Source organism: Pezoporus flaviventris, unplaced genomic scaffold (genome assembly GCF_033815535.1).
Source record: "Pezoporus flaviventris isolate CSIRO_AGI_PZ_B2104156 unplaced genomic scaffold, CSIRO_AGI_Pfla_v1 ptg000036l, whole genome shotgun sequence".
NCBI classification, from domain to species: domain Eukaryota; kingdom Metazoa; phylum Chordata; class Aves; order Psittaciformes; family Psittacidae; genus Pezoporus; species Pezoporus flaviventris.
The window spans coordinates 27,466,896-27,492,363 of NW_026892584.1; the positions used below are offsets into that span (position 1 = coordinate 27,466,896).

General features: G+C 47.8%; 2 protein-coding genes across 4 annotated transcripts; both read right to left on the reverse strand.

Moving 5' to 3' along the window:
- Window positions 1–4,066: 4,066 nt before the first annotated feature.
- NOXRED1 (NADP dependent oxidoreductase domain containing 1) lies at window positions 4,067–8,308 on the reverse strand. The gene is given in 3 exon segments (XM_061464252.1): window positions 4,067–4,670; window positions 7,820–8,042; window positions 8,275–8,308. Coding segments are annotated over 3 exon segments (552 nt in total). The 3' UTR covers window positions 4,067–4,375.
- VIPAS39 (VPS33B interacting protein, apical-basolateral polarity regulator, spe-39 homolog) lies at window positions 7,915–25,458 on the reverse strand. 3 transcript variants are annotated; one of them, XR_009745153.1, is made up of 20 exons: window positions 25,276–25,435; window positions 24,710–24,809; window positions 23,239–23,382; window positions 22,204–22,242; window positions 21,795–21,859; window positions 19,230–19,286; window positions 18,242–18,334; window positions 17,557–17,590; window positions 17,045–17,147; window positions 16,929–16,956; window positions 16,671–16,744; window positions 16,053–16,128; window positions 15,645–15,779; window positions 15,060–15,101; window positions 14,577–14,666; window positions 14,098–14,184; window positions 13,521–13,610; window positions 13,037–13,141; window positions 12,554–12,752; window positions 7,915–8,042 (listed from the first exon to the last, which is right to left on the reverse strand). XR_009745153.1 is itself a non-coding variant. In XM_061463687.1 (20 exons), exons 2-20 carry the CDS (start codon window positions 25,366–25,368, stop codon window positions 12,732–12,734), a joined length of 1,476 nt encoding a protein of 491 aa, XP_061319671.1. In that variant the 5' UTR covers window positions 25,454–25,458; the 3' UTR covers window positions 12,222–12,731. The 3 variants fall into 3 exon arrangements, 2 of the variants coding, with proteins under 2 accessions (XP_061319671.1, XP_061319670.1); XM_061463687.1 differs by lacking the exon at window positions 7,915–8,042 and adding an exon at window positions 25,454–25,458 and having other exon boundaries at window positions 12,222–12,752; window positions 25,276–25,368; XM_061463686.1 differs by lacking the exon at window positions 7,915–8,042 and having other exon boundaries at window positions 12,222–12,752.
- Window positions 25,459–25,468: the final 10 nt, after the last annotated feature.

A 25,468-nucleotide genomic window follows, 5' to 3' on the forward strand; every position in this document is an offset into this window, starting at 1 on the left:
CCTCAGGCTCCCCCCTCAACAACGCAACCAATCAAAACCTAGTTCCGCAGAGCCGGCGGGACGGAGGGGGGTCGCCTACAGGAAGTCGCGGTTGCCATGGAAACAGGGCCCCGGAAAGACGCTTTACCGTGGCGGCCTGCGGACGGCGCTGGTGGAACAGAGACTGGGGACGGCGGGGCCGGAGCCCGCATGCCCTTTCCTGGCCTGGAGCGCCGAGGAGGTGGCCCAGTGGGTGCTGCAGCTCGGCTTCCCCCAGTACGAGGTGCGGGGTCTGGCGCGGGGGGGAAGCTCCCGCCTGAACCGGTGGCCCTGAGCTCTGTGTGTACGTGAGCCTGTGTGAGCACTGACGGAGGGCCGGCAGTGGCCGAGGGCGACCCGGGCCCACCCGCCTTCCCCTCCGCTTTCTTGCTCAGGAGTGCTTCAGGGCCAACGGCAACATCGGCTGCCGACTCATCCTCGTGAACTGCTCCAACCTCCCGGCCATAGGTGTCAAGGACTTCAGCCACATGCGGGTGTGGGCGGCACGGGTCCCGGAGACCCCTCCTCAGCCCCTCGGAGCCCAGCTCTGACCCTTTATGCTTGCAAGCCAGCTAGGCCACAGCCTGTCCACCGGGGCAGATGGCTTATTCAGAGAGGGAGCCTGAAACTGGACAACCAAATTCGTTCACCCAAACACTTGTACCCCTTGAGTCTTTTAAGATATAAATCCTTAGCTGGATGGAGATTGCAGGCTTCCTCTCTGGGACACCTAAAGTGTATCAGAAGTGCTTGGCCTTTCATTAAGCCTATGTTGCTCCTCTTGCATCATGAAGTTGCATAGTCAGATGCATATGCCTTGCTTGGATATCCCTCAAAATTAACTTTTTTTTTCAGTATTTTTCCACTTACTCGTAGAACTTTTAAAAATCTAGTCAGATTTAACCTGCAGCAATTGAGCCACCAATCACAAGCAGCAGAAGGGCAACATGTTATTACTTCCTTGTTTTACACTTTGCTGAACACAAACAGCATTTGTCTCTTTCTTGTTTTATAAATATGTAATTGTCATTTTCCTTTCAAACCTACATCTTTCATTTAACAAACACTCATAGTTAAGCTAACTGGTACGCTGAAGTTTAGGGCTACAGCTTCCTGAAAGTTCAGAAAATAAGAAAGTTGACTTAAATGTCGCTACCCTCCCTCCCATCCCTACTGGAAACCACAGAGGGACTCAGGCCTGCATTTACAGACCCAAAGCCTTTTTTTCACATCATAATTTAAAGTTGCTTTCCCCAACACAAGAGGACACAAGGTAAAAGTTCAAATAACCATGAAGAGAGAAAAATCTTTATGCTTCAATGACTATAGTTTGAACACTGTTAGTTTTATTCTAGAGCACCAAAAAGCTATTTCCCCATGGTTCTGCCTGGCTGCACAATCAACTGTTTGAAATGAAACATGCCACCAAAGACCTTTCCTAGTGACATGACTTTGCTGGTTAGTGCAGAAGGCATCAAATTATAATCCTTTTTTTTTTTCAGACAGGAGCCCTTTGAGAGCATTTCTCAAGTACAAGCAGAGACAGCCTTTTTTAGTCATTTGTACTTACCAAAGATAGCAATAATTTTATAGGCTTTGAAAGCCTCAGCCTCAATTTGGGATACAGGGATTATGCAGGGTGGTAATTTGACTGCTGAGAAACATTAAGATATGGGTTAGGGATATCAGCTGTAACCCATTCTTCCTCCTGTAGAAACTGTAATTCCACAGGGCTAGAATACTGCAGCAAGCTTTGGGAATGGGACTCTCTGTAATGTTTTCCAAAGCTTGCAAGTGAATTGCGAACATCTTACAGACTTCAGTGGAACTTGGATGTTCTTGAAGATCATGCCCTGTCCTGACAGTTCTTTGTGTTTTAGAGAACTTTGATAGAATCCAAGTGTGCAGAGCTTTGAGTAGGTTGTGGCCCTGTGGGTCTTTCCGGAAGTGTGTACTGGAGCAGGTGCAAAGTTAAGGCCATAACCCTGAGCACATAAACCAACAAGAAATATCAAAGAAAGTCTATAACCAGTTGAAACCAAGATAGTCACTATAGAAATGAATGTGATAGCATCAGCTCAGTGAGATAGAAAATTTTTGCAATTAGGGGAAATGGCTGTTTGGTAGAGAGCTGCACAGTGAATTATGTGGAGGCTGTGCAGCATGGACAAGTGAAGTTACTGCTGGTTTTAATTCCACTCTACTGATATTTTAAATATTGAGACCACTGAATATACTGATCTGGTATTCTATTGGTGTCACACAACGTAGGGTACTGCTCTTCAGAGTCACACCAATGCTGGGAAAAAGTTTTGAGCAAAAGCTGTGAAAGATCAGTAAAAACTTGTGAATTGTATTTCAAGGCTTCGGTTGAAGGTTACATTCACAGAAGTGACTTCAAAAATGACAGCAGGGTTCTGTTCACTGACAGTTCTAGGTGCAGCTGTCTCAGGCAGCTCAGTCACCCATCATTTTCTTACTGAGCAGTATGGCTTATTGGCTTAATTAGTTTTTACAGCTCTTTTGCGTAAACTCTGTTGACAGTGTAACTTAGCAAACAGCAGTGGTTTTGTGTTACACAGAATAGATTCCAGCTCATTCACCCATAACTTGTTTGTTCTGCAAGTGCAAAGAGGAAAGCAGAGATATATGTGCCATGAAGAGACCAGCTGCAATGCCATTCCCCACAGTAAATCTGGAGAAATCTGCTTTGCTTTACAATATCACACAGGGCTTATGGGTTCAGATCCCTCTTGAGTTGCAACCTTAAGTGTGAAATTGTTCCAAAAATCAGAAATTTCATTTTTTTTTGTTGCTGCTCTGATACAGAATGAATGGTATTAGCTGTTCTTCAGTGAAATGAGGATTCCTGGTATTTTGTCTTGTATTTCAGGAGATTTCATGACATGTACGAGAGCTGCTAGGGACTGAGGAGCCTGCCTTCAGCAGATCCATTGCCCTCCCATACAGAGACAACATGGGTCTCTTTCTGGAGCAAAAGTCCTCATCAGGAAACCAAGCAGATGCCCTCACTTTCTCACAGTTTATCAAAGAAGCAGGACTAGAGCCCTATACTACAGTTCCTCCTTTGCAACAAGCCCAGACTGGGGTAGAAACAGATGTCCTCCCTGCATCACAGGGCACCCAGAGGCAGGATTAGAGACTCACACTGCACTTGCACCCTTGTAAGAAGCCCAGCAGAATACAGCATAATTATCTGGAATTTTGTCCAAGGAAGTACAGCTCTACCTTCTCCTGATTGTAGAAAAGGCAATTGCAGCTCTTAGCATTTTGATGACAGCAAGCACATCCCTACATTAGCTCTTTTCTGCAATCTTTTGTGAAGCAGAATCTGTAAACCGGACTGTACCACTGTCTGTCTTTCAATTCTGCTTCAGAGTTGATTTAAAAGACCAAAAAAAAATCATAGACGTATTTTAGTTACCAGTGATGGATAGCAACTTCCTGGCAGCTCCCAGGCTTTAGCGTCTGCCGACAGGGCTCACTTTAAAGCCCAGATGTAAGACAAATAGCACACACAATAACTGGTATACAGGTGTGGTGACAGCTGCTGTCAGCGACTGTAATTAAGTGAGGGGCCTAGTTACAACATAAGTAACTAATCCCTGGCCTCACTGCAGAAATTATTTCCTGTGAGGCAAAACCAGTCAGTGGTTTATCATAGCAAACTGTACTGAAACACATGATAGATGATGGCAAGTATAAGAGAATACTGTAAGCTGAACTAGCAGATTTAGGGAATAAAAAATGCTTTGTCCTGGGTGGATTTGTACAGAATATCCAGTTACCTTTTTTTTTTCTTGAAGGAAATATTCAGTCTGTGGTGGTGGAGCACATTATCACCAACAAGGAAGTATGAGTAAGTGCTGATGAAAGCCTGTCTCAACAGAAAGACTACATCATTATTATTGTCTGGCATCAATGGCTGCCTCAAGATCCCCCATGGAAAAATAAATTAAAAAAAAAAAAAAAAATAGCCCCACTCCTGTTTAGTTCTTTGCACCCTTATTCTGTAGCCACTACAGAATAACTGTAATTTGGTTTTGCATTTCAGCTTTCTAGTGAAATTGCAACAGAAACCCAGTGAAACGGAAGCAGTTTGTAGGCCAAGATGGCTAGGTAATAAGCAAATTCAGACCAAAATAAGGCAAGACTCGGGCAGTTAGAGAGAAGCAAGTCTGCTGAGCAGCCTAAAGGGTGAAACTTGTAGAAGCAAATGTGTACATTGGGTATTTGGCTGGAGACATTAAGAGTGAACAGTGCTGGCTCTTGCATCGTTCCACCCTGGGAGGAGGCTGGGATGAGATCTCAGCAAAGCTTTCTGATATAGGCTTAGTTAGAGTTTATAAGGGTTTAGAATAATAGTTATTTCCTCTGGACTTTCTGAGAAAATGTTGGAAGCAGCTATGGAGAATGAAGTCCTCTCATCCAATGTCATACCAGGCTCCGCTGCAGCTGAAGGAAGAGATGTCTTAGAGCTGATAGGCCCACCTTGCTTTGTAGGCCAGTCTCTAAAGGCTGCCTGGTATAGTAGGGCAAGATGGCTCTGGACAAGCTTACTCATTTCCAGCAGTTGGCTAAAGGGAGACTCTCTCAGTCGTGCAGCTATCAGGTCAAACCAGGGAAAAGCTCTGGGAAGAGGTGGCTGTGCTTATGGGCAATAGCAGTCTGAAGCAGCGTGCTAATTAATGGTAAATAATGGTTTTATTTAGTGTCTGCCTACAAGTCTCTTTCTGGGGTCTTTGAGAAACAATCAGACTTGGATACTTGAATCTAAAGTGTTCCAGGCATTACTGTGTCATGCAGAGCAAAACTGAGCCTAATGGCTCTAGAATAGCCCTGCACAAGCAGGAATCCTTTCCCTCAAGCAGTGTTAACATCCTCAATAGTCCCGTCCATGAAGTACCATAAGTTCTTACCTGTAAGCACTGCCCTCTCTACATATTCCCATAGGATTTTTTTTCGGCATTCAATGCCTGTCGTGGTTTAAACCCAGTCAGGTAATTCGTTAACTCACCCCCCCCACCTTCTTTCCCTTCCCCTACTCCCGGAGGGACAGAGAGGAGAATCAAAAAGAATGCAACTCCCACGGGTTGAGATAAGAACAGTTTAGTAACTAAGGTATAGCACAGATCACTACTGCTACCACCAGTGATAATAATGATAAAGGAAATAACAAGGGAAGAGAATACAACACCTCAGCACCAGCCAACCGATCACTCGCCCCCCAAGCCCGACCAAGCTCCGACCGATACCTCCTCCAACCCCGCAGTCTCCCAGCCCTTCCGGCTAACTCCCAGTTACATCCTGGGCATGACGTGCTGTGGTATGGAATACCTCTTTGGTCAGTTTGGGTCAGGTGTCCTGTCTCTGCTTCCTCCTGGCTTCCCCTCCTCCCTGGCAGAGCATGAGGCTCACAAAGTCCTTGGCCAAACCAAAACATCGCTATCAGTTCTGTTCCCAGGCCGAAAGTCAAAACACTGCACTGCACCAGCTACCAAGAAGGAGAAACATGACTGCTACTGCTGAACCCAGGACATTATCCACCCCTTATTCCATACCATTCACGTCATGCTCAGATCCCACATTTTCAATATACCATCACTCTTATCTAAGTGCATGGACCAGTAGCTATAAAGCTGCTGAATCCATCTGGTCCATGATGTCAGGCTCCATCTCTTGTAACAATCTTTCAGAGCAGGAGAGACTGTGTGCAGTGTTCACACTCATGAATAACCTGGGCAATAGTGTCCATTGCTAAGTCCACCCCTCGATCATGAGTCCATCTCTATGTTGCATCTCTGCTCTGATGGCCTGAAGTGCCATGGGCCCACCAGGCTTAAAATAATTCACTGTCCCCTTCAGCAGTTTCTGCAGCTTGTTGCTGGGGACTCCATACAGCTGCCTTCCATCTCCGATGCTTCCAAAGCACTGGAGGGGCCCAGTGGACTAGATACTTGCCCATATTGTCACACACACCCTGCCACTCATGACTGTCCTTCCTTGGGGAAAACCTCTTGGTCCCCCTATATTGTCGTCTAACCCCAGACAAGACCCAAACCTGACTCTGCTTAACTGTTGAGATCAGACAAAATGGTTGTGGGTAGAACACAGTCTGTGTGTGTGCCAACATGCTGATCCTCATCACAATCAGCAGGCAGGTCCCAAGGATACCCAAAGGCCATTCAAAACCATCAGAACTCTCAAACGATGCTGCTGTACTTATCACTGGGGCTGGTGTAGCTGCTGTGCTTGCCGGCTCTCCCACCGCCAGCTTCTCTTTTCCTGAGTCCAGCTCTTCCTCCTCTGCCTTGCTGGGAAGTGCTGCGTGGTCTCCTGCATCCTCCTGGGGCTCGGCGTGGGGCTTCCGGGAGATGCTCTCGGCCGTCGAGGGGCTGGGCTCGGCCGCGGGGCTCGGCTCTTCCGCCGCCTTCTTCCGCTGCTCGGCAGCCGCCTCCTTCCTCTCCTCGACTGCCCCGTCCTCCTCCACCGGCAGCCGTCCCATCGCGGCCTCAGGCCCCGCTCCCGCCGCCGCTTGGTCCCCGGCGCCGCTCTCCTGAGCCGCTACGGCTGCCGCCGGCTCCCGGGGCCGCTCCCCCTCGGCTCCCCGCAGCCTCACGAAGATGGAGAGTAGGGTGAGGGCCAGGACGGAGAAGAGCAGCCGGACGGCCAGGTACAAGTCCACGGCCACGTCCGTCCCGCCCTGCTGCTGGAGCCCACCCGTATTACAAGCCATTGCCATAAAGCACAGTGAGACAAGAACCTTAGCCCAGGCCCCACACTTGATAAACACTAACACAGCAAATACCGGCTCTACGCAAGTTACAACATTCTGAAGCTGTGAGATCAACGAGAACAACTCTGAGAGCCAATAAATCGTCATTGTGACGAGTGACTATTAATCCAGTCAAATCTGTCGTTATCTCAACCCTTCGTGCCCCATGTTGGGCGCCAAAAAGAACTGTCGTGGTTTAAACCCAGTCAGGTAATTCGTTAACTCACCCCCCCCACCTTCTTTCCCTCCCCCTACTCCCGGAGGGACGGGGAGGAGAATCGAAAAGAATGCAACTCCCACGGGTTGAGATAAGAACAGTTTAGTAACTAAGGTATAACACAGATCACTACTGCTACCACCAATGATAATAATGATAAAGGAAATAACAAGGGAAGAGAATACAACACCTCAGCACCAGCCGACCGATCACTCACCCCCCAAGCCCAACCAAGCTCCGACTGATACCTCCTCCAACCCTGCAGTCCCCCAGCCCTTCCGGCTAACTCCCAGTTACATCCTGGGCATGATGTGCTGTGGTATGGAATACCTCTTTGGTCAGTTTGGGTCAGGTGTCCTGTCTCTGCTTCCTCCTGGCTTCCCCTCCTCCCTGGCAGAGCATGAGGCTCACAAAGTCCTTGGCCAAACCAAAACATCTCTATCAGTTCTGTTCCCAGGCCGAAAGTCAAAACACTGCACTGCACCAGCTACCAAGAAGGAGAAACATGACTGCTACTGCTGAACCCAGGACAATGCCCCAGTCCCAATCACTGGCTTCAGACAACAAAGCAGCCAAACAGGGACCAAGAACAAAATGACTCGGGCTCATGGACCAGGTCCTATTGCTCATACATCACCTAAGGCAATCTTCCCTGGCACATATGCAGTCCTAGGGCAACAAACAGTTCAGTGTCTTTCAACTCAACAACCCATGCTTCAGCTGTGGGAGGAAGCAAGTTTCAGAGTGAAGAGGAAGCCTGGACAAGTAGTACCTCAGCAAGTAGTGACTCCTCTTGAGTCACTGAAGAGGCAAAATCTTTGCTGATGAAACTCTTGCACACAAACTGTGGGCAGGAAGTTTTGTGCTCTGCACAGACGGGGTAGCGTTAAGGGAAATGGAGGTCATTGAGTAATTTCAGTGCCTTCTGGTGAGGCAGGCTCTGCCACGTGCTGCTTTTCAGGGCTGCAGAGAAAACAGTCACCAGCCATTCAGCATTGACTCCTACCTTCCCTGCAGGACAAACAAAATCAAATGCCAGTTACCACTGTGCACGCAGGTGTGAAGGGATATTCTCAACTCCCACTCATGTGAAGAATTGCAATGGCAATCAATCAGAGCTGGTTTATTTGAAACCTCTGGTTTAGGATCATTTAAGGTGAGGGATGCTGAAATTAATAGTAACAAGTAGGATAGCTTATATTTCCTTTAGCTCATTCTCATTGGGTTAACAGGAGCCATTTACAGGCTGCATATAAAGTCTTCAGCAACTCAGCCATCATGGCATGATGAGCACTGTAACTGCTTTAACAGCATTCAGCTACACAAGAATTAGATGTGCATGTGGAAGTGTACAATGAAATAGTGATGGTCAGAGGGTAGCCCAGCGATAGGAACAGCATGTTCATGGAAATAGAAGTTGGGCCTGAAGGAAGAGAAAAAGAGACTCTGGACCATGTTCTTGCTCAGAAAGCATATCTCAGCTCCTGCTGCCCTGTTTAGGCTCACAGTTACTATTGTTTCACAATGGGAAATGGCAGCTCTTTAGCAACTGGTGGCAGGTACATGAAAAGCAGTGCTCCTGAAAGAAAGAGTGACCCCTGGGAGGCTGATCAGAGAAACTGGTGAAGATGACACATATTACTTTATTTTGCCCATTCACTTCTTGTGCACGATACCCACTTCCATGCACACTATTTCCACTCCAGCTTTACCTGTATGGTGGCAGGATTCCTCTAGGAGGGTTTTCTTACCACACTGCCCTCCTAACTAACAAAATTATCGCCAGCCCAGACTCAGCTTTGAATCCTACACGCAGGGGAACTACTGACTGCAACTCCTCAGAAGAACTGCTACTAAGTTTAGGCAAAAAGGGCTTTTACCTGGGGCACTACAGGGACATGCTGCCTGCACAGCAGTGCAGTCTGTTCCTTTCATCCCCCACTCATGGATGGATAGGCTCCTGGCCAGGGGCACTGATGCTGCAGCCTTACAATGGCACTGTAGCAAAGGAGGTGCTCCAGCTTTCCAGAGGGCTGCAAAGGCAGCTGAAACGAGTGTACCAGAGAAGAGAGGGGATGCTCCTGGAGACTGCTTTTGATCATGTTTTTGCATTTATAGCCACAAAGTCTACAACTTCTAGACAAAGAGAAAGCTGACTTGGGGAAGTGACCAACCAGTGCAGACCAAACAAGGTCTGCAATGACATTTCACAATAAAATCATGAGAGGCAGAAAGAGCTGCACTCCATGAGGTCCCAAATGACGGCAGCACATCCAGGCTTTGAAATGTCATGGTCTGTTTTACCTGATGGCAGTGACAAGGCTGTACACAACACAGGGGCTCTGGATGACAGGCTGAATGGCAGAGCAGATGGACAGCACATGTGCCAGGAGGCAACAGAGGAACACAACATCTGCCCAGCCTATCAGCTGAGCACTGGTTGTTTAAAAGCATGCAAGGCCCTGCTTCTGCAGGTCTGCTGTAATAAGCAAGGAGAAATGGACCCAAGAGCCCACAGAACCAGCACGGGTCACTGACCAGCATGTCCAGGCACCGCACCATGGTTACCTGTGCTCTGCACATGCAGGTGAAACACAAACCACCACCCCCAGGTTGGGACCACTGGCTGCCCGCCCAAAGCAGCTCAGAGGGACTTTGGCTGCTCCCCATTGCTGTTCCTCCATGGCAAAGGCAGCAGCAGAATGACATGGAGCAGGCAGCCTCTCTGCCAGTAATGAACATGCAGGCTGATATAAAACCTTTGGCTGAAATAGCCAAGCCTCGGGATCTGGCTAGCAGTCAAGATCTATAAAAAGCCATTTAATAATCCCTCCTTCCTCTCTGCCCTGAGATGATTAGAAAGAGGATTTTATTATTTCACGCATCTCCCTGGAGAACTGTTCTCCCCACTTGTCTTGTTTTATGTAAGAGTTTATGGGGCAGTTGACAGTTCACATGCAAACGGTTGCTGTAATGATGCAGGCTGATCTCCTCTCCTGGCTGGGTATTCAGAGCCCAGCAAGCAGCTTTTCTGCTACAACTGACCCTGAACCCATGAAACAGCTAGAGAGCCATCTCTGTTTCAGTATTGCCATTCATTTAGGGAGATGCTTTTGCTGTTGGGTGAATACTTAGCAACCTGGAGCCTCAGTCACCAACCAGGCTCTTGTCAAATGACAAGGAGAATTTTGAAGGGCCACAAAAATGGGTGGGACTAAACTAAAATGGGCGTTAAGCTAGCCAGCATCCAAAGAACAGGGTTGAGGTCTCCCACACACTGGGATAAGACTGGTAAAAAAAAGCAAACAACTAAATTAATATTTGGTGCACAGTACGTTTCCAAGCAAATAATGAACTTTTGTACAACAGCATCCTCTGCTTCCCAACTGAAAAAAAGGGGGGGGGGGGGGGGGAAGTTTCTATACTGTCAATATTTTTAGCAGAAAAACATTATTTAGTGAGTTCTACCTGAATTGCTATGAAAAAAAGTACAGTTAAAAGTCCATGTAAATGCAGCCCCATTTGCAGCCCCAGGCTGGGGAGCACTTACCAATGTTCTCAGGGCACACACTGCATCCTACAAACAGCAGAACAAGATTAGGGTATCCATAGGTATAGCCAGATCACAGCTCCCCTCCTGCTGAACTGATACATCTTCCTCCACATCTGTATCATTGTTCAAATCACAACAGGGGCACCCAGGACCCATGCTTAGAGAATACAGATGTGAAGACTTATTTTACGGCTTTCATCAGATTCCTCCAAGGGTATATTCAGTTTCTCCCATTGCTCCCTGACAAATCCCATTCTAATCACCATTCCAACTCCTACAACCGAGCAGCGTCTGGGCCTGGGGCATGTGGGAGAGCTGACAGCAAACCTTACCCTAGCCAACAGCATCCTGGGTTGCCTTAGGATGAATGGTGCCAGCAGGTTAAACACAGTGATTCTTCTCCTCTAAATCCAGACTGCTGTGTCCAGCTCTGGGCTCCTCAGTACAAGAGACACAGGCATACTGGAGAGAGTTCAGCAAAGGGCTGATGACTAAAGATGACTAATGGGCTGGAGCATCTTTTGTATGAGTTGAAGCTCAGCGCTCAGACTGTTCAACCTGGAGAAGGGTTGGGGGAACTTTTCAATGTAATACCTGATGAGGGGGAAGTAAGGACCCAGACTCTTTTCATGGGTGCCAAATGATAAGAGACAGTGAGCACAAAGTGACATGTGACAGTCCATCTGAAGACAAGAAAACATCTTTTTACTGTGAGGGTGGTAAAATTCAGGAAGAGGTTGCCCAGAGAAGCCAAGTTGTCTCCAGCTGTGGAGATACTGAAAACCCAAACAGACACAGTCCTGGTCTGCCTGTTCCAGGTGACCCTGTTTGAGCAGGACTGGACTAGATAATTAAGAGGTTCCTTCCAACTTAAATAAGTCAATGAGGATAAAAACAAAAAAGAAAACAAAACAAATACCAAAAGAAAAAAGAAGGGAGGCTGGAACCTAGACCTGCCCTCAGACTGGTACATCACTACACAAAACCTTCACCTCTGTGGCAGCGAAGTCTCTACATTAAAATTAATTCATCTGTACTGACAGCATTGAAGGAGTGAAGTAAGATATTCTGCAAGCAAAGCTGCTCCATGGTGACACGCACTGTGCTTTTCAGGACACGAGAAAATACCCCGCATACTCACTTAGTGGGAGGTGTGATAAATTGCTCAGGATTAGCACACAGAGTGATGAATTGCTCAGTATGGGAACAAAATATACAGCCCAAGAAGAAAGAGACAGCTTTATTTAAGGAACTGAAGTGAGGTCTGGAAGGATGAAGCCAGCAGTTGCCTGAGGAGTTGTGTTTCTGTGAAAGTGCAATTCAATCCTTCCTGGCATAACACTGAGAAAAGAGCTGCTGGGACCAGCAGGTTTGTGCCAACTGAGAGGGTCCCTGCTTGCTCTCCTTCGAACCCAGCAGGGCTCTGATCAGCTCCACACTAGGGGCCTGTTCTTCCCTGATAAAGGGATCTTCCAAGAGCTGCAGAGTGCCAGCACAAGGATACTGGGAGGGACTGCTGTCCTGGCTCTCTGCAGGAGTCCATACAACATCTCTTTTCCTAGGGTGAGCCAGAACAAACCACAGGAAAAAAAAAAAAAAGGAAAGGGAAAAAAAAAAAAAAGAGGAGGGTTAAAAAAAAAAGAAAAGCTCTAAGGTACAGCTGGTCCTTTTCTTCAACTCACTCTGATGCAGGGAGAACACAGCCCAGTAGGCTTTACTCCACCCACAGCCATGACTGAGGATGCCCAAGCCAGCTTGAGTGTTACAGGGACTGACCAGAATCATCTGGTAGAGAGACCCATGAGTGTGACTGACCCGTTCCTCTTGTGAGAGAAAATGAGCTCAGGCACCACTTAGACTTAACATAATCTCCAGCCACCTCCTCTGTAAACAAAAACACTGCCTGGCTTATATAGCCAAGTCAAAGAGAATCAGATTCCAAAAAGAATCAACCCTAGTGGATTAGTACCATGGCTACGTTGGAGCAGCTGCCTTCAACCAGCCATGGTCCCACAAGCCACTGTAACCAATGAACGTTGATCATGCAATAAGTAGTAACAGAGTTGCTCTGTTGGCACTGGGCTGGGTTTTGGAGTTTCCTCTTTTCACAGGCAAGGCAGCAGCCAAGCAGGCTGTTTCACAGGTGATCAGTTCTTCCATCGGATTTGCTAGAAGAGAGAATGAGACATGACTAACATCAGTGTTGAACACAGATGCCTCAGGACCAAGTCAGTTGTCAGGAATTGGGAGTCCCAATCCCTGACAAGAACAACTATGGCCAGACGGTGCTATTTCTATCAATTTCACCCTTCATTCCCATACTGAATGCAATCCCAAAGGTAAGATTAGCTTCCCAGCAGGGATAAAAGTATGTAGGACAGCCACACCCTTACACCTAATCTACAGCCATTTCTGATGAAAGTCTCTGGCAGAAAAAGTAGATGTTTCTTACCGGGTTGCTGAGAATGCTGTTTATCTTCTCTTCTTCTGCAGAGCCTCGCTCCACCTTGCATTTATATGCTGTCAGCTGGATGCGATCCTTTAGATCCTTATACGTCTAGATAAACAGCAAAACCAGCACCCAGCTGAGTGAAGAGGACACTTACACATTTAGATGGTGTCCTGGAGATGAGCAGGGCAACTCTTTATTCCCTCCTCAAGTTCCCACCACAACTCTTCATCCCTTCCTCAAGTTCCCACCACAACTCTTCATTCCCTCCTCAGGTTCCCACCACAGCACCACAGCAAGTGAGCCACTAGGAGCTATTTTTCTGGCTCACTTGCTTTCCACCAGGAACCGTATCACTGCTCCCAAGCAACAGGGATAAAACAAACCCCACAAGGCACATAACAGCAATGGCACATGGCAGAGCACAGGAAAGCTAGGGAGAAAAAGACTCTTGTCCCATCTCTTCACATACAGGGCAAGGATCTACCTCAATGGCAACATCATGGCACTTGTATTTGGTGGCCAGGCTCAGCCGTGTCTCCACATCCTCCACCAGGCGCACATACTCCTGTAGCACCTGTGAGGGAAGGAAAAGTCTCTCAGCTCCCTTCTGCAGGTACCCACTGCCTCCTTCTCTCACTCCAGTCACAAAACCTATCAAGGTCACTGGTCACACAGACATGACCCCTTCTTTCCTAGGGCAACAAGCTACCAGGACAAGACCATTCAGGGCTCCAGAGGCAGTAAAGCTTTGCTCACAAAGCTCAGAGTCCTAGGCTACCTTGTTCTTATGGATGGGGTTAACCATTGCCAGTCAGATTAAGCAAAAAAAAAAAAGTTCATGTAGCAAATGAAGGTGGCAGTGCACCATGGGGAGAAAGATGCCAGACAAGTGTAGCCCCACTGTCCGTCTCGCAGTCAGACCTAGGACCCAGCCCTCACTACCATCCCATAGCTCAGCAAGCTGTTCCCCTCCAAGCTAGGAAGAGGCTCATTTGGGGAATCATTCACACACCAAATCCCAACAAAGAGCAGGAGGACATAAGCAGCAGGTCCTTGCTCACCTGCACAGGAGCACTGTTCCTTTGCAAGATCTCCACCACCCGGTGGAAGCCAATCGGTGCCTTCTTCTTGGTGTAGCCCAGCCAGTTCTGAAATGAGAGCCAAACCCTCTGTTAACCCTAAAAGGTAATCCCTCCAGCCACCAGAAAATGCTTTTCCCCAGTGCCACAATGTATGACACCAACCACCGCGTGCACCACAGGCAGAGCCCTTCATCCAATGGCTGGGAGCAGGCTGGCTGAAAACCCTTTGATAACAGAGCAGGAGAGCAGAAAATCCCCTTCTCTGACCTTGGTGCTGCAACCAAACCAGTCCCAGCAGAGAGGTCTTAGGCAGGGAGAGAAGGAATGTATTGCAGCAGAGGTGCTGGGCCCTGATGAATTAAAACCAGTCTTGTCTAGTCACTCCAGAACAAGCCAGCTATCAGTAGTAGATATCAGTACCTGGAACAGAGTCCTCAGCAAGGCTTTCTGCAGCTCACCTTGGTAGTGAAGAGGGCATCCACATCATCCCAGGCTCGCAGCTTGGCACGGGCAGCCAGGGCAGTCAGAACATACTGCTTATCAGGAATCTGCAAGGCAGAAAACTGCAGTCAGAGCACCAGCACAGCTCAGAAGGCCTGTGTGGGTTGGGTAGGAATGGCATCTGCCCCAACCCTGTCAGGACCCTCACCAACAGCCAAGCAAGGAGAGGTACTGCCTGAGGCCAGTGCCGGCACTGCAGAGAGCAGGAGGTGGGGACTTGCAAGTGCTGCTGCAGCCAGGGTACACTCAGTGAAAGCTTCCACATGGCTTCCACTTTCCTTTCTGAGCCTCCAGAATGGCTCTGCTCGAGAAAGATGCTATGCCCCCCTCCCTACCTCAACACTGAGTTGCTCAAACTCTTTCTACCCAGCCCCTTTGCTAAATACAATTTGGCTGCCCACATTTTAAAGCTAGCATTGATAGGACAGCAGGAGACTCACCTTAAATGTTTTCTTTAGGTTGGTGGGGCTGCTGAATGTTCCCTAGAGAGAGCAGACAAGTCAGTGCAAACTCAGCAGGCCAGGCGAGGGGAGAGGATACCTCTTGTAAGGCGATTGCCTCACACAGGGTGAATCTCCCCAAGTTTTTACTGCTTTTTGCTCATGTCAGTGCCACAGAAAGAACAGCTGGCAGAAGAGAGCAACTATCCCACCCCATCAGCACTCTGGTTTGGTTTCCCCTACATCCTCAACTGGTGCACATCCAGCACTTCCAAAATCAGTATATCATTCTCTCAGACTCATGGGATTAAGGGCCAATTCTGACTTCTGGAAGAAACAAAAGACAGTGATTTCCAGGAGGCAACTCCCTGACATGCTGTCCCAGGTTCAATGTCCCACCTTGGAGCACGAAAGAAAACTCCAAACTGGTCCCAGATGGACAAAGAGCGTTGACTTTCTCCAGGTTTCTCTGAGGGATAAAACATGACCTGTCTCCCCCTCTTTCTTTAATATGCCCCAGTTTAACCACCCACATGCTGAGGGATACAGAGACGAGACATAACCATTATCCCACATCACTCTCACCTCAGCCTCTGTGTAGTGGTAGAAACAGGAATAGAAGAGGGTGGTCACTAATGGCATGTTGAGAATTGAAGCCTTGCGAGGATATTTTCTAAATATCTCTGACTGCCCAGACATCTCCAAGTGCCGGTCGTTGGTCTGCGGAATCAGGAAGAGAGTGAACATGAGCCATGGCAACTGCCTGACCTAGCTGCAGGGAGAGACCTGGAGAGAGTGTTGTGACAGCAATGCCTCAACGTGCCATAAAGTCTCATATCTAGTATTTCACACACATGCCTGGTACAGCAGCTTAGACAGCAGTTAAACCATACTAGCCAGGGCAGGCTCAATAGATCCAAAGTTGTATATGTCAGGAACATACAGAGGTCTTGCAGCTAGTCCCAGTCATCTCCCACGGGAAAGATTTCATACCTCAATGATGATCTGTCGCTCCAACAGGGTATAATGGTCTTGGATATGAGAGGTATCCTCAGCTGAAAATGGCAGCCTGGTCAGACATGGAGGGAGGAGACACTGTCAGCAACTCTTAACAAGGTACACTTAGAAGGGTGCTCTTCTCTACCAAACATCTTCCCCACAGATCAAGATGTGGCGAACACCCCCCCTTCTCCCCACTCTGAGTGGCTAGTACTCAAGCTTCTGCCCTGCTGCCCTCTCCAACTGGCTCTCTACTAGGAAGGCTTCAGAAAAGGCAAAATTAAATGACACCTCTCACAGAACACAAATAGCTGATGCTACTGTGCTCAGGCACCCAAGCTTTCATCCTTCACAACCCGAAGGGTTAATGTTCAGAAGGTTCCTGAAGCATCTTTGCCTCCAAGTAAGCAGCAAATGCTGCTGGACTAGCGATCACAAATTCTTCCTCTCTGGTCTACAATGTGTCCATAACACCCCATGCCCACCGAGGCAAAACCAACATCAGCTCTCAAACTACATAAGCCATTGCATTGTGACAGAGGTCTAATTTTCTTTACCACCACCTTCTGTGAAGCACTGACATCCCTCCCACCCTCCTGCATTTTTTCTTACCCAATGCAGCCTTTCAGAAACTCCCTCCTTTTTTCCACATCCTGTATGTTCAAATGTTCCCGGTACTGGGACAGCTGGAGGGAGAGGGAAAAGCAGCACAGTCTGTTCTCATGGATTTGAGAAATACAGGACTCCAGAGGGCAAAACAGGAATGCAAAGCTCTTGGTGACTAGCAGACACCTTGCAGCTGGCCTCCCCCTGCACGCTACACTCCCTCTTTCCTGAGGAAAGAGAGCTTCTGCTCCTGGGAATACTTACAGCAACTTCCTCAGTCCTGTCTAGGAACCTGCAGAACAGAATGAGCAAGCATTAACTTGAAGGCAGGATCCTGGCAGCGTGCTCAGCCCTGCCATGATGGTGGGCAAGAGTCTCACCTGAGCAGATCCAGAAGCAACTTCTGCTCACCCGTCTCTTTGAGGAAATGGATCAGATGGCACAAGGCCACCTGCCGCACCTCCAGCTCCCGAAACAAGATCTCTGCAGGAGAGAAATGTACACATGGGTAAAGTAAGTTAGCACTGCCAAGCCAGAGGGGGCCAAGCATGGTGCACAGAGCTGCAAGCCACTGGCGGATCCAACAACCTTATCCTGTCTCAAAACACAGTCTTGGAGGCTACAGCACAGGAGAAGAGCCCGTTCACTGGGCTGCCAGCTGAATTCACTCCATCACTGCTACCACTTACTGCTGCTCAAAACTCCTCTCTGGGGCCTTTATGGGCATTCACCGTCCCCCCTCCCATGTTACACTCACTGCAAAAATATTTCATGCTCAGTAAAGTAGCAGTATCTCAGATGCTCTCTTTGTGACTTTAGTTCAGTGACAGAACTAGCCCCTCTGCCCTTAACTGAAACACACAACAAAAACCCTGGCTCCAGTCGCACTTACCTCTCCTTAGCGTTCGTTTCAGGAATATCAGGACCTGTGAGCACAGAGAGGCAGCTCTCAGCTGACCAGATCAGTCTTCACCAGAATTAAAACAGACAGACAGCAAACTAGTCAAGGCCTGGGGAAGCTTTTGCAAAAGGCCTCTGAAGACACAGCTCTTACAGCCTGAATTCTACTATCCACCAGACACAGAAGAGGCAGTGAGCCAAGTCCACAGCTGCATGGCTAATCTCCCAAGTGATGAGACCAAGATTTACAAAGAAAAACCTTTCCATGAGAGATTCAAGGGCTTAAAAGACCTGAACGAGAGAAGATCTGACACAGTCCTATTTGTTGTCTGATGCTTTGGAAGACAGATAAACTGGAGGAACCCCTCAAATCCCCCATGCTGCAATGAACAAATTAAACCTTGGCATTCAAGAAATTGCTGCAAAGATCTGTAAGGCTGAAGGATCAGGTTCCTTGTTATTAACCTGGCATGAATTCTGCAGAGTGGCAGGAAAGCCAGAGGGCATATGGAATCCCCAGTCTTAAGCTTTTACACTTTTCAGTAACTTTTTCATTTTAAGTAAAGGACAACACCCCATCTTGCAAGATTACTCAGCCAGATGACTGCACGCACAAAAGCACCCGCTGTGAGGTCACCCAGGAAGTCCCAGCCTTATATGGCCCCAGCAGGACTCACAGCTGTAATGACGTTTCCGTCATGTCCTGCCACAGCTTCATCCAAGAGCACCAGCTTGTCCTGCAGCGCACGAAATCTTTCAAGAGAGCAGACCTGGAGACAGATGAGGTATTAGCAGGCTTATATGGGATACCAGACAAGCCGCAGGCTGAACCAACCCCCAAGGTACTGCTTATTCTGTTCCCATAAACCTTTCAGCAACATGAATAACTGCCCTCTTAACCAGCAGAGAGCTTCTCATTTAGCTGAAATCATATGCTCCATGATCCTTGGAAATCTGTTCACAAGGGTTGCAGAATTAGCTCTCATTATTGCCTAGGCTAGGAAGCAGACATTGTGTGTTCAGCACAAACACTCTTGTAGCAAGGCTAAACTTCCCTGCACAGTACAAACCACCAGGCCTGACAGAAGGAGGGAACTCTCCAGGGCCCTTTCCACAGGGGAGACAAGAAAAGCAGAGCTGTAAGACTTCCTCCCTTCTTACCCCATAAAGGCCTGTCAGCCTTTAGTTCAGCTGAGGCGTTGAGGAGACACGTGCAGGGTAAAACCACAAGCTGCCTGAATGTTCACTGAAAACTGAGACAGCTGAGCCTGATTCCAGCTCCAGTGTAACCAAGATTGCTTCCGTCTTCCTCCCTCCATTTGCCACCAACTAAGAAGCCCCACACCCTGGGACTTTTTTCCATAAACCCAGCCCCAAGGAGCAGAAAGGGTAGAGAAGGACACAGCAGCACAGATACCTCCTGTCAGAGCCTAGCTGAGGGGATGACTCAGGTAAATAATGCAACAAAGCCTTGCTGCTCCTGAGCTAATGGGAGCACCAACATTTGGCAAAGCAGCAGGCAACAAGACTACCCTGCTAGATGCTGCAAGTAACACGGGTCCCCTCCCTGGTCCTGGAACAGGCAGGAGCATCAGAAACTGTAAGCCAGTTTAGGACCACCCATCCTCTGTCTCTTGAAAGCAGGTGGGAGCAGAAAGTCCTTACCTTGCCCCTCTGCATGCGCCTGACTGTATCTTTGGGACTCCAATCACTGCTGTAATCCTGTCACAAGAAAAATAAAGAACTCTTGAGATTTGAGAGGCCAGATCATGTAAGCAGTCCCCAAGCTGCTTTCTGCTTGTGCTGGATCAGCATGGTGGCCTGTGTGTAGCTTCTGAGACTTATTCATCTGCTCCAGGGGGAGTTCGTAGTAGGATATGTCTCTGCAGTGTTCAGGTGCAAACCCTGCATGCTGGTGGGGAGGGAAGCTAGACACTCAGATGCTAACACAGTTTTTCTATTGCCTCAGTAAGGTCTGTCATCATATCCTTTATAACAAGTGCATTTCAACAGGTTGTCTTCCTTGCAAATTAAAGTTCCAATATTGCTTTCAGAAAGACAAGCAAAACGCGTGCAAAACTGACAAAACCAAAACTGAAGGGGAAGGAGTTTCCTGTTACAATTCAGACACAATTCTGCTGGTGAGCATTCCACAGCAATGTGGAGAATGCAAGGATAACAGTCTCAAACAAGAGCCTGGAGAGTTGCACAGGACTAGTATAACATGACAAAAGCACTGAAGCCTTTAGCAAAACTATCTTAAGGTTGCTGTCACTGCTCCAATGACCAAAGTTCTTTGCCTGCAGCTTGCAGACACTACAATCTGGAAGCACTACATGGCCATTCCTGAACTGAGGCTCCAAGAATGCACCCAAGTCTTTGTGAGGCACTCGAGCCAGTGGTTGTAATTCAGCCTTCCACCTCAAAAGAGCCAGAGAAAGGCAATAACCAGAACCACTTCTGAAGACATTGTATTTTAAATTCATTGAAGATTTATTGAAATAAAACGGATTCATCCAGCCCTGTTAGGGGACATGAGTCTCTCAAGTCAAAGTGTAGCTGAATGTCACATGTCCTGAGCATCAAGGTTCCCTCCAGCACCTGTGTCCAGTGGCAGCTCCTCAGCCTGTCACTGAGGCTCTTCAGCCTTTATTCACCACACTTACAATACTCCTGCCTGCTTTAAGGGGCTGTACAACCCTTTTCCTTCCTGCATCCCTGCCTCTGCATGCACAGAACAGAACGCAAGAGGGCACACTTATTTCTCCTGATTAGCAGGAAGTGCTGTCTGTTACAGCATGTGTTTAATGGCTAATCAACATAAGCACAACAACCTAGTAAGGATCAGATGGCCAAGGACAGGTGGAGAACATCCAAGAACCCAGTAGACGCAATCTGAGCACCCCAACTTGGCCACTCCTTGCCACCATCAAATGAGACAGATTAAGTCATTCCCCATTGCATAAAACCCGTCAAGATGAGTAAACCAAAGAAATTCTCCTTAAACACCATGCAACTCTGGAGGCACAAGACTTAGTATGACACACAAGGGAAAGAGAATCCTGGGATGTTTTAAGAGGGCTGTGTAAATGTGTGAGGCTTGTTACAGAAGTTTACGGGAAAGACAAAAAGCAGGGAAAGGGAGGGATCCTAATGAATAACGCAAGAACAAACATGGGAAACTAGAGGGAAAAGGTGCTACAGGGTGCCAGCTAAGTTAAACACGTGGCTAGTTAGTGTGCCTGTCTCATTGAGCCCTGCAATGAATCACTGCAGTCTGCCTTATATTCTCATTAAATTCTATACTTAACCACCTCCTGTGTGGGTAGGCTCTCTATTCCAAGTGTATTCATATGAATGCTAATAAACTTCAAGCTCAACCAGCCAGTGAGGAGAATAAGCAGTCTTGAGTACCAGGAACTGGAATGGGACCATGAATCCTAAGGGCTCAAGGGTCTAGGTGGCAGGAACTGGAGGATACTGGGGCCTGGGATTCAGCTACAAAACAACTGGTTGTCTAAGACCAGCTACTGGAGAGACAGTGCGTTCACTAGTGGAATTCAATCCTTGTCAGACAGAAAGGAGGCTCAAGATCGGGCTTGAATGTTGTGTGTTTATGTGTCTGCTGGTAAGGGCATTGGTTTCTGCCTCTGCTAATCCATGTGGGCAGCTGTGACAGTATTGCTAATGTCTGTATTTGTAGGGAATATGTGCTCAGTCCTCTCACTGGCTGGACCTGGGGACATGTAACTACAACTTCACACCTAGTAGGAGGAATCCACCCAGTCCCAAAGTCCACTAGATTCTACAACACCTAATACTGCCTGTTTGGGAGAACATTCCTGCTAACTGGAGCTCCACCTCTGTGCCACTCCCTTTTAGAAGCCTTTGGATATAAAAAATAAAAAAGCACACAAGATGCCAGCTCACCTGACCCAGCATGAAAGCAGCTTACAGGCAAAGCACTATTTAGAAATACTTTTCACAAAGACTGCTGGGCCATTCATTAGGAGAAGGAGTTAACTAAGACCCCGAGCAAAGCTCCCTGCTGAGCAAAAGCAGAGAACACCTAAATTCCTGTGAGGTTACATTTTGCAGCTCCTGTCCTATACCCTGCACTGTCCTCTGCTGTCTCAAATAGCAATTAATCACCTCCCATGAACTCAATAGAGGATGAAGTTCTCCTGGCAGTACTGTGAACTCAGCACATTACAAACAAAGGCTGCTCACCTTGTACTCAGCTTTCGGTCTGCGCAGCTCTGGGGCATAGTTTTTAACTCCCGTGTCAGAGAGGGCTGAAAGGGAAAGGCAAAGCCGAGTAACACATCAAAATCCTGATTCAGACACACCTCCAAAAACACATTCTCTTTTTTTCTTTTCTGTGGTAGAAGACCCAAACTCAAGCACCAACTGGCAATTCGAAGTTGCTCTGAACACACCAGCTGACAGCTGTGCATACGCAGATTACCCCAAACCATCACGCCAGCTCTTTCACTTCTTTACTGAACGGCTTTCAAGCAACCCATGATTCAGTTCCCTTTCTGCAACATAAGGAAGAATACACTTCCCTTTTATGGAAATGCTTTGGTTTACTTAAACCTGCACCTCTCCCAAAATGAGGCAGGGATTCAAAACTTACCATCTGAAAGGGACTGGAAACTTGGAAGTTTGTTTCGTCCTGAAATCAAAACAAACACTCATGAGAGACTGTCTATTTACCAGCAACATCTCTTGCAGAGGAAACACATGCCTACACTGCAAGCCAGTGTGCTACAGCTGTGCCACTGTAGAACAAGTCACTCTCTATAGTGATTCACACTACACCAGCATAGCTGGGGCTCACCTGCTTGTAGCCCAAGGCTTTGAAATTGCCTGTGGCATAACAAACCATACCACAGCCCAGCCCTATCTGCCCTCTTGCTGCTAAGGCCAGGAGAGAGCAAGCCTGAATTCGCTCATCTACCTGCAGAGCAGAGGCTCAAACACACAGCACTGCTTAGGCCATGGCAACACAGCCAGCTTCATTCACCAGGGCTGTGATTTGGATGCCTTTCATTATCACTGTACTATCAAAGTTAACAGTAAAAAAGCACCCCAGAGAGATAAAGTAAAAGACGTTTTGTTGCCCAGCTGGGAGAAAACAGAGCTGAACTCTTGCAAGCTGTGTAAGTCTCCAGACAGCCTGCTGCACAGCTCCCCCGATAAGCAGCTATGTGACCACTGCTCCTACCACTGATGTTATACTTTGCTGGCCAAACTGTAACATCAGCAACAACCTACTGAAAGCCAAATAAAGGATAATCAACCTGTCTTCTCTACAGTACTGAAGATCAAATAAGGCTCACATGGGTTAAGCCAGTCCCTTTTTAGCCTGCTGTTTTCCATGCAAATGGATTGCTGTATAGTGCTGTGTTTTACCTTGGTGTTCTGTGGCAACCTGGTTTTTAAAGAGCCATTATCTCCAAAACACCCTCCCATACCATGAGAGCGTATGATCTGCACAAGACAATCTCCAATTTCTGACCAGTAGGACATACACTCTCACACTGAGGAGAGATCAGAGCTTCTCTGTTTTGCAATACGCTTGAGAAAAAACAATTTACACTAGATAACACAATGGCCCCTTGGCACTCCTGAAAACCCATTTGTCTACATTGGGCATGAGCCATCTCACCTTTGAATAAACTGCTTAGAGAGTAGGAGGAAACTTGTTTGGGAAAAGCAGCATAGGAGGATGAGCCTTTCTGTAGGCTGGAGTCTCGGCCCTCCAGTGAGCTGGTGCTGCTGGAGGCTGTCTCTTTGATTGACCAGGAGATACCTATGTGCAGACAGAAGTAATTCGTAACAGAGAAAGAGAAAACCAGTCTGTAAAACATGATCTTATGGCACAGCAGGAATGTTATCAAGCGTGTCCTGCTCAGTTAGCTTTGCACTAGCACATACTGATAACTATGACTCTCAGCACCAAGCAGATGCAGTGCACAGAATCCTAATCTCGTGTAACAGTGCTTGTTAAACATTGCACATTCTCCTCCAGAAATGGTTGATTTCACCAGTGTTGTACAGCTAGTTATGGCTTATATAAAAAAATGCACAGGCCACCCAACATTTTTATGTTGTTGCATATAAAGTATAGGCAACAAAGGGATAATCCTTGTTCTAAAGGTACAGAGCAAGACAGAATCCCAGACTTTCCTCAAGTTACAGAAGCATAAGAGCATACCTTCCTGAACACTGGAAAACTAAGACAGTTTTCCTCCCCACAGAGCCAAAACATATCTCAATGTGGATATGCATATGCTGCCAGTAACAGTGCACATGTCTTCCTCCAGCTTGTTTGAGACAGTTTCCCTATTTTTCATGCAGCTGCACAACACACACATTTGAGGACAGAGTGATGATAGAGCAAAAAAGCTGACAGGTAGAGGCCTCGGGCAGGAAATGAAATGGCCTGAACCAGAGGGAGGAGCTACAGCACAGGACAAGAACAGACTCTTAGAAGGTCCCCCGGGTGATCCAAATGTAAATTTCCACTGTCTGGAAATTTACTTGGCTAGCTAGTACCACATACTCTGTGGGTCAGGAACTCCAAAGCACAGGAGAACATATAGTCTGTGTGTTGTGAGCTTGCTCCCACCACCACTAGAAACACATTTGCTTAATGCTTACAATTCCCTTTCAAACTTCAAGCATAACCGTCAGCCTACAAACATACACTAAACCTTGGAGTGTCTCCCAAAAGCGCTGTGGGGACAAAGCACAGAGAACTTTAAATGGTGCCATTTGAGGCAGCAGCGTCAAGGAAATGATCACCTAGAATCCTGCAGGCCAGCTGAGGATGATAAATATCATGCCATAACCTCCAAATATCTGCCCTAAGCTGGGCTATGTATTAGGAAAAGCACAGTGAATTCCCTCCACTTGTCTGCATTCCTTGATGTAATTTGGGCTTCTGCTCAGTCTCCAGTGAATCCACACAGGTAAATCAAGTGGCTCACAATGTGACCTGAAGAGACTAGAATTAGATTTGACATGCAGGATTAGATAACAAGTAGTATTCCTGAGCTCAACTCAATTATGTGGCTTAAGTGTTAATTTTCAACTCCCTCTGTCTCAGGATAATTTGCAGCACTTCTTGCACTTACTTCCCACAGGTTCTCCACTCCAGCTGACCCTCTCAAGGTCGTCATCATCATCATCGACGATATCCCGAAGGCTATTCACTGCCTGCTTGGATTCCTTTAGCTAAGGACAAGGGAAAGGGCTTGTATAAAGATCACCAGTGTTGCAGGTGTGCTTTGTTTCCTATTTCCTTCAAAAAACATCCTTCAGAGCTTTGAACACAGCTTCTTCAGCTTCCACTGCCTTTTCTGGAAGAGGCATTTTATGCCTGTAGGTGTTCAACAGACGCATCAGCCCTTCCTCACCACCGGGAGCCCAAAGGCCACTGACACAGACACTGACAGGTCAGCGTGCAGAAGGTGCAGTCTGGTGCGCAGGTGAGGAACCACTGTCTTAATGAGATTTCGGACTAGCCACCATGGGGGACAAGCCGGGAACCGGTGGTGACCTCCACACAGGGCAAGAGGCAACATTCCATCCCTCCCTGCCCCGAAACACAGACCCTCAGCGGAAAGCAGGGCCGAGCCCACAAGAGGCTTCACCCGAGGATCTCACACTGAGCCGCGGCAGAGGCGGGCTCGGACCCTACCTGTGAGAGCTCGTCATCCTCGTCATCGAAGGTGAAGGCCCGGAACTTGGAGCTGTGCCAATACTCCTCCTCGTCTGCTCGAACCCTGCTCATCTGCAACGGCACCGCGCGGCCACCTCAGGGGAGGTCATGGTCACGGCCCGCTTGTCCCGCCCCGCCGCCCCCCGGCACCACTCACCTCCCCGCGCCAGGC

Bases quoted from the DNA above. Each gene is read 5' to 3' on its own strand.
- VIPAS39 (XM_061463687.1), bottom strand. From the start codon at position 25,368: ATGAGCAGGGTTCGAGCAGACGAGGAGGAGTATTGGCACAGCTCCAAG. The intron at 16,745-16,928 runs GTAAGTATTCCC...CTCTCCCTCCAG, and splicing joins ACAGGACTGAGGAAGTTGCT to CTGTCCCAGTACCGGGAACA. The intron at 13,611-14,097 runs GTGAGCAAGGAC...CTTCCCTCACAG, and splicing joins GGAACAGTGCTCCTGTGCAG to GTGCTACAGGAGTATGTGCG.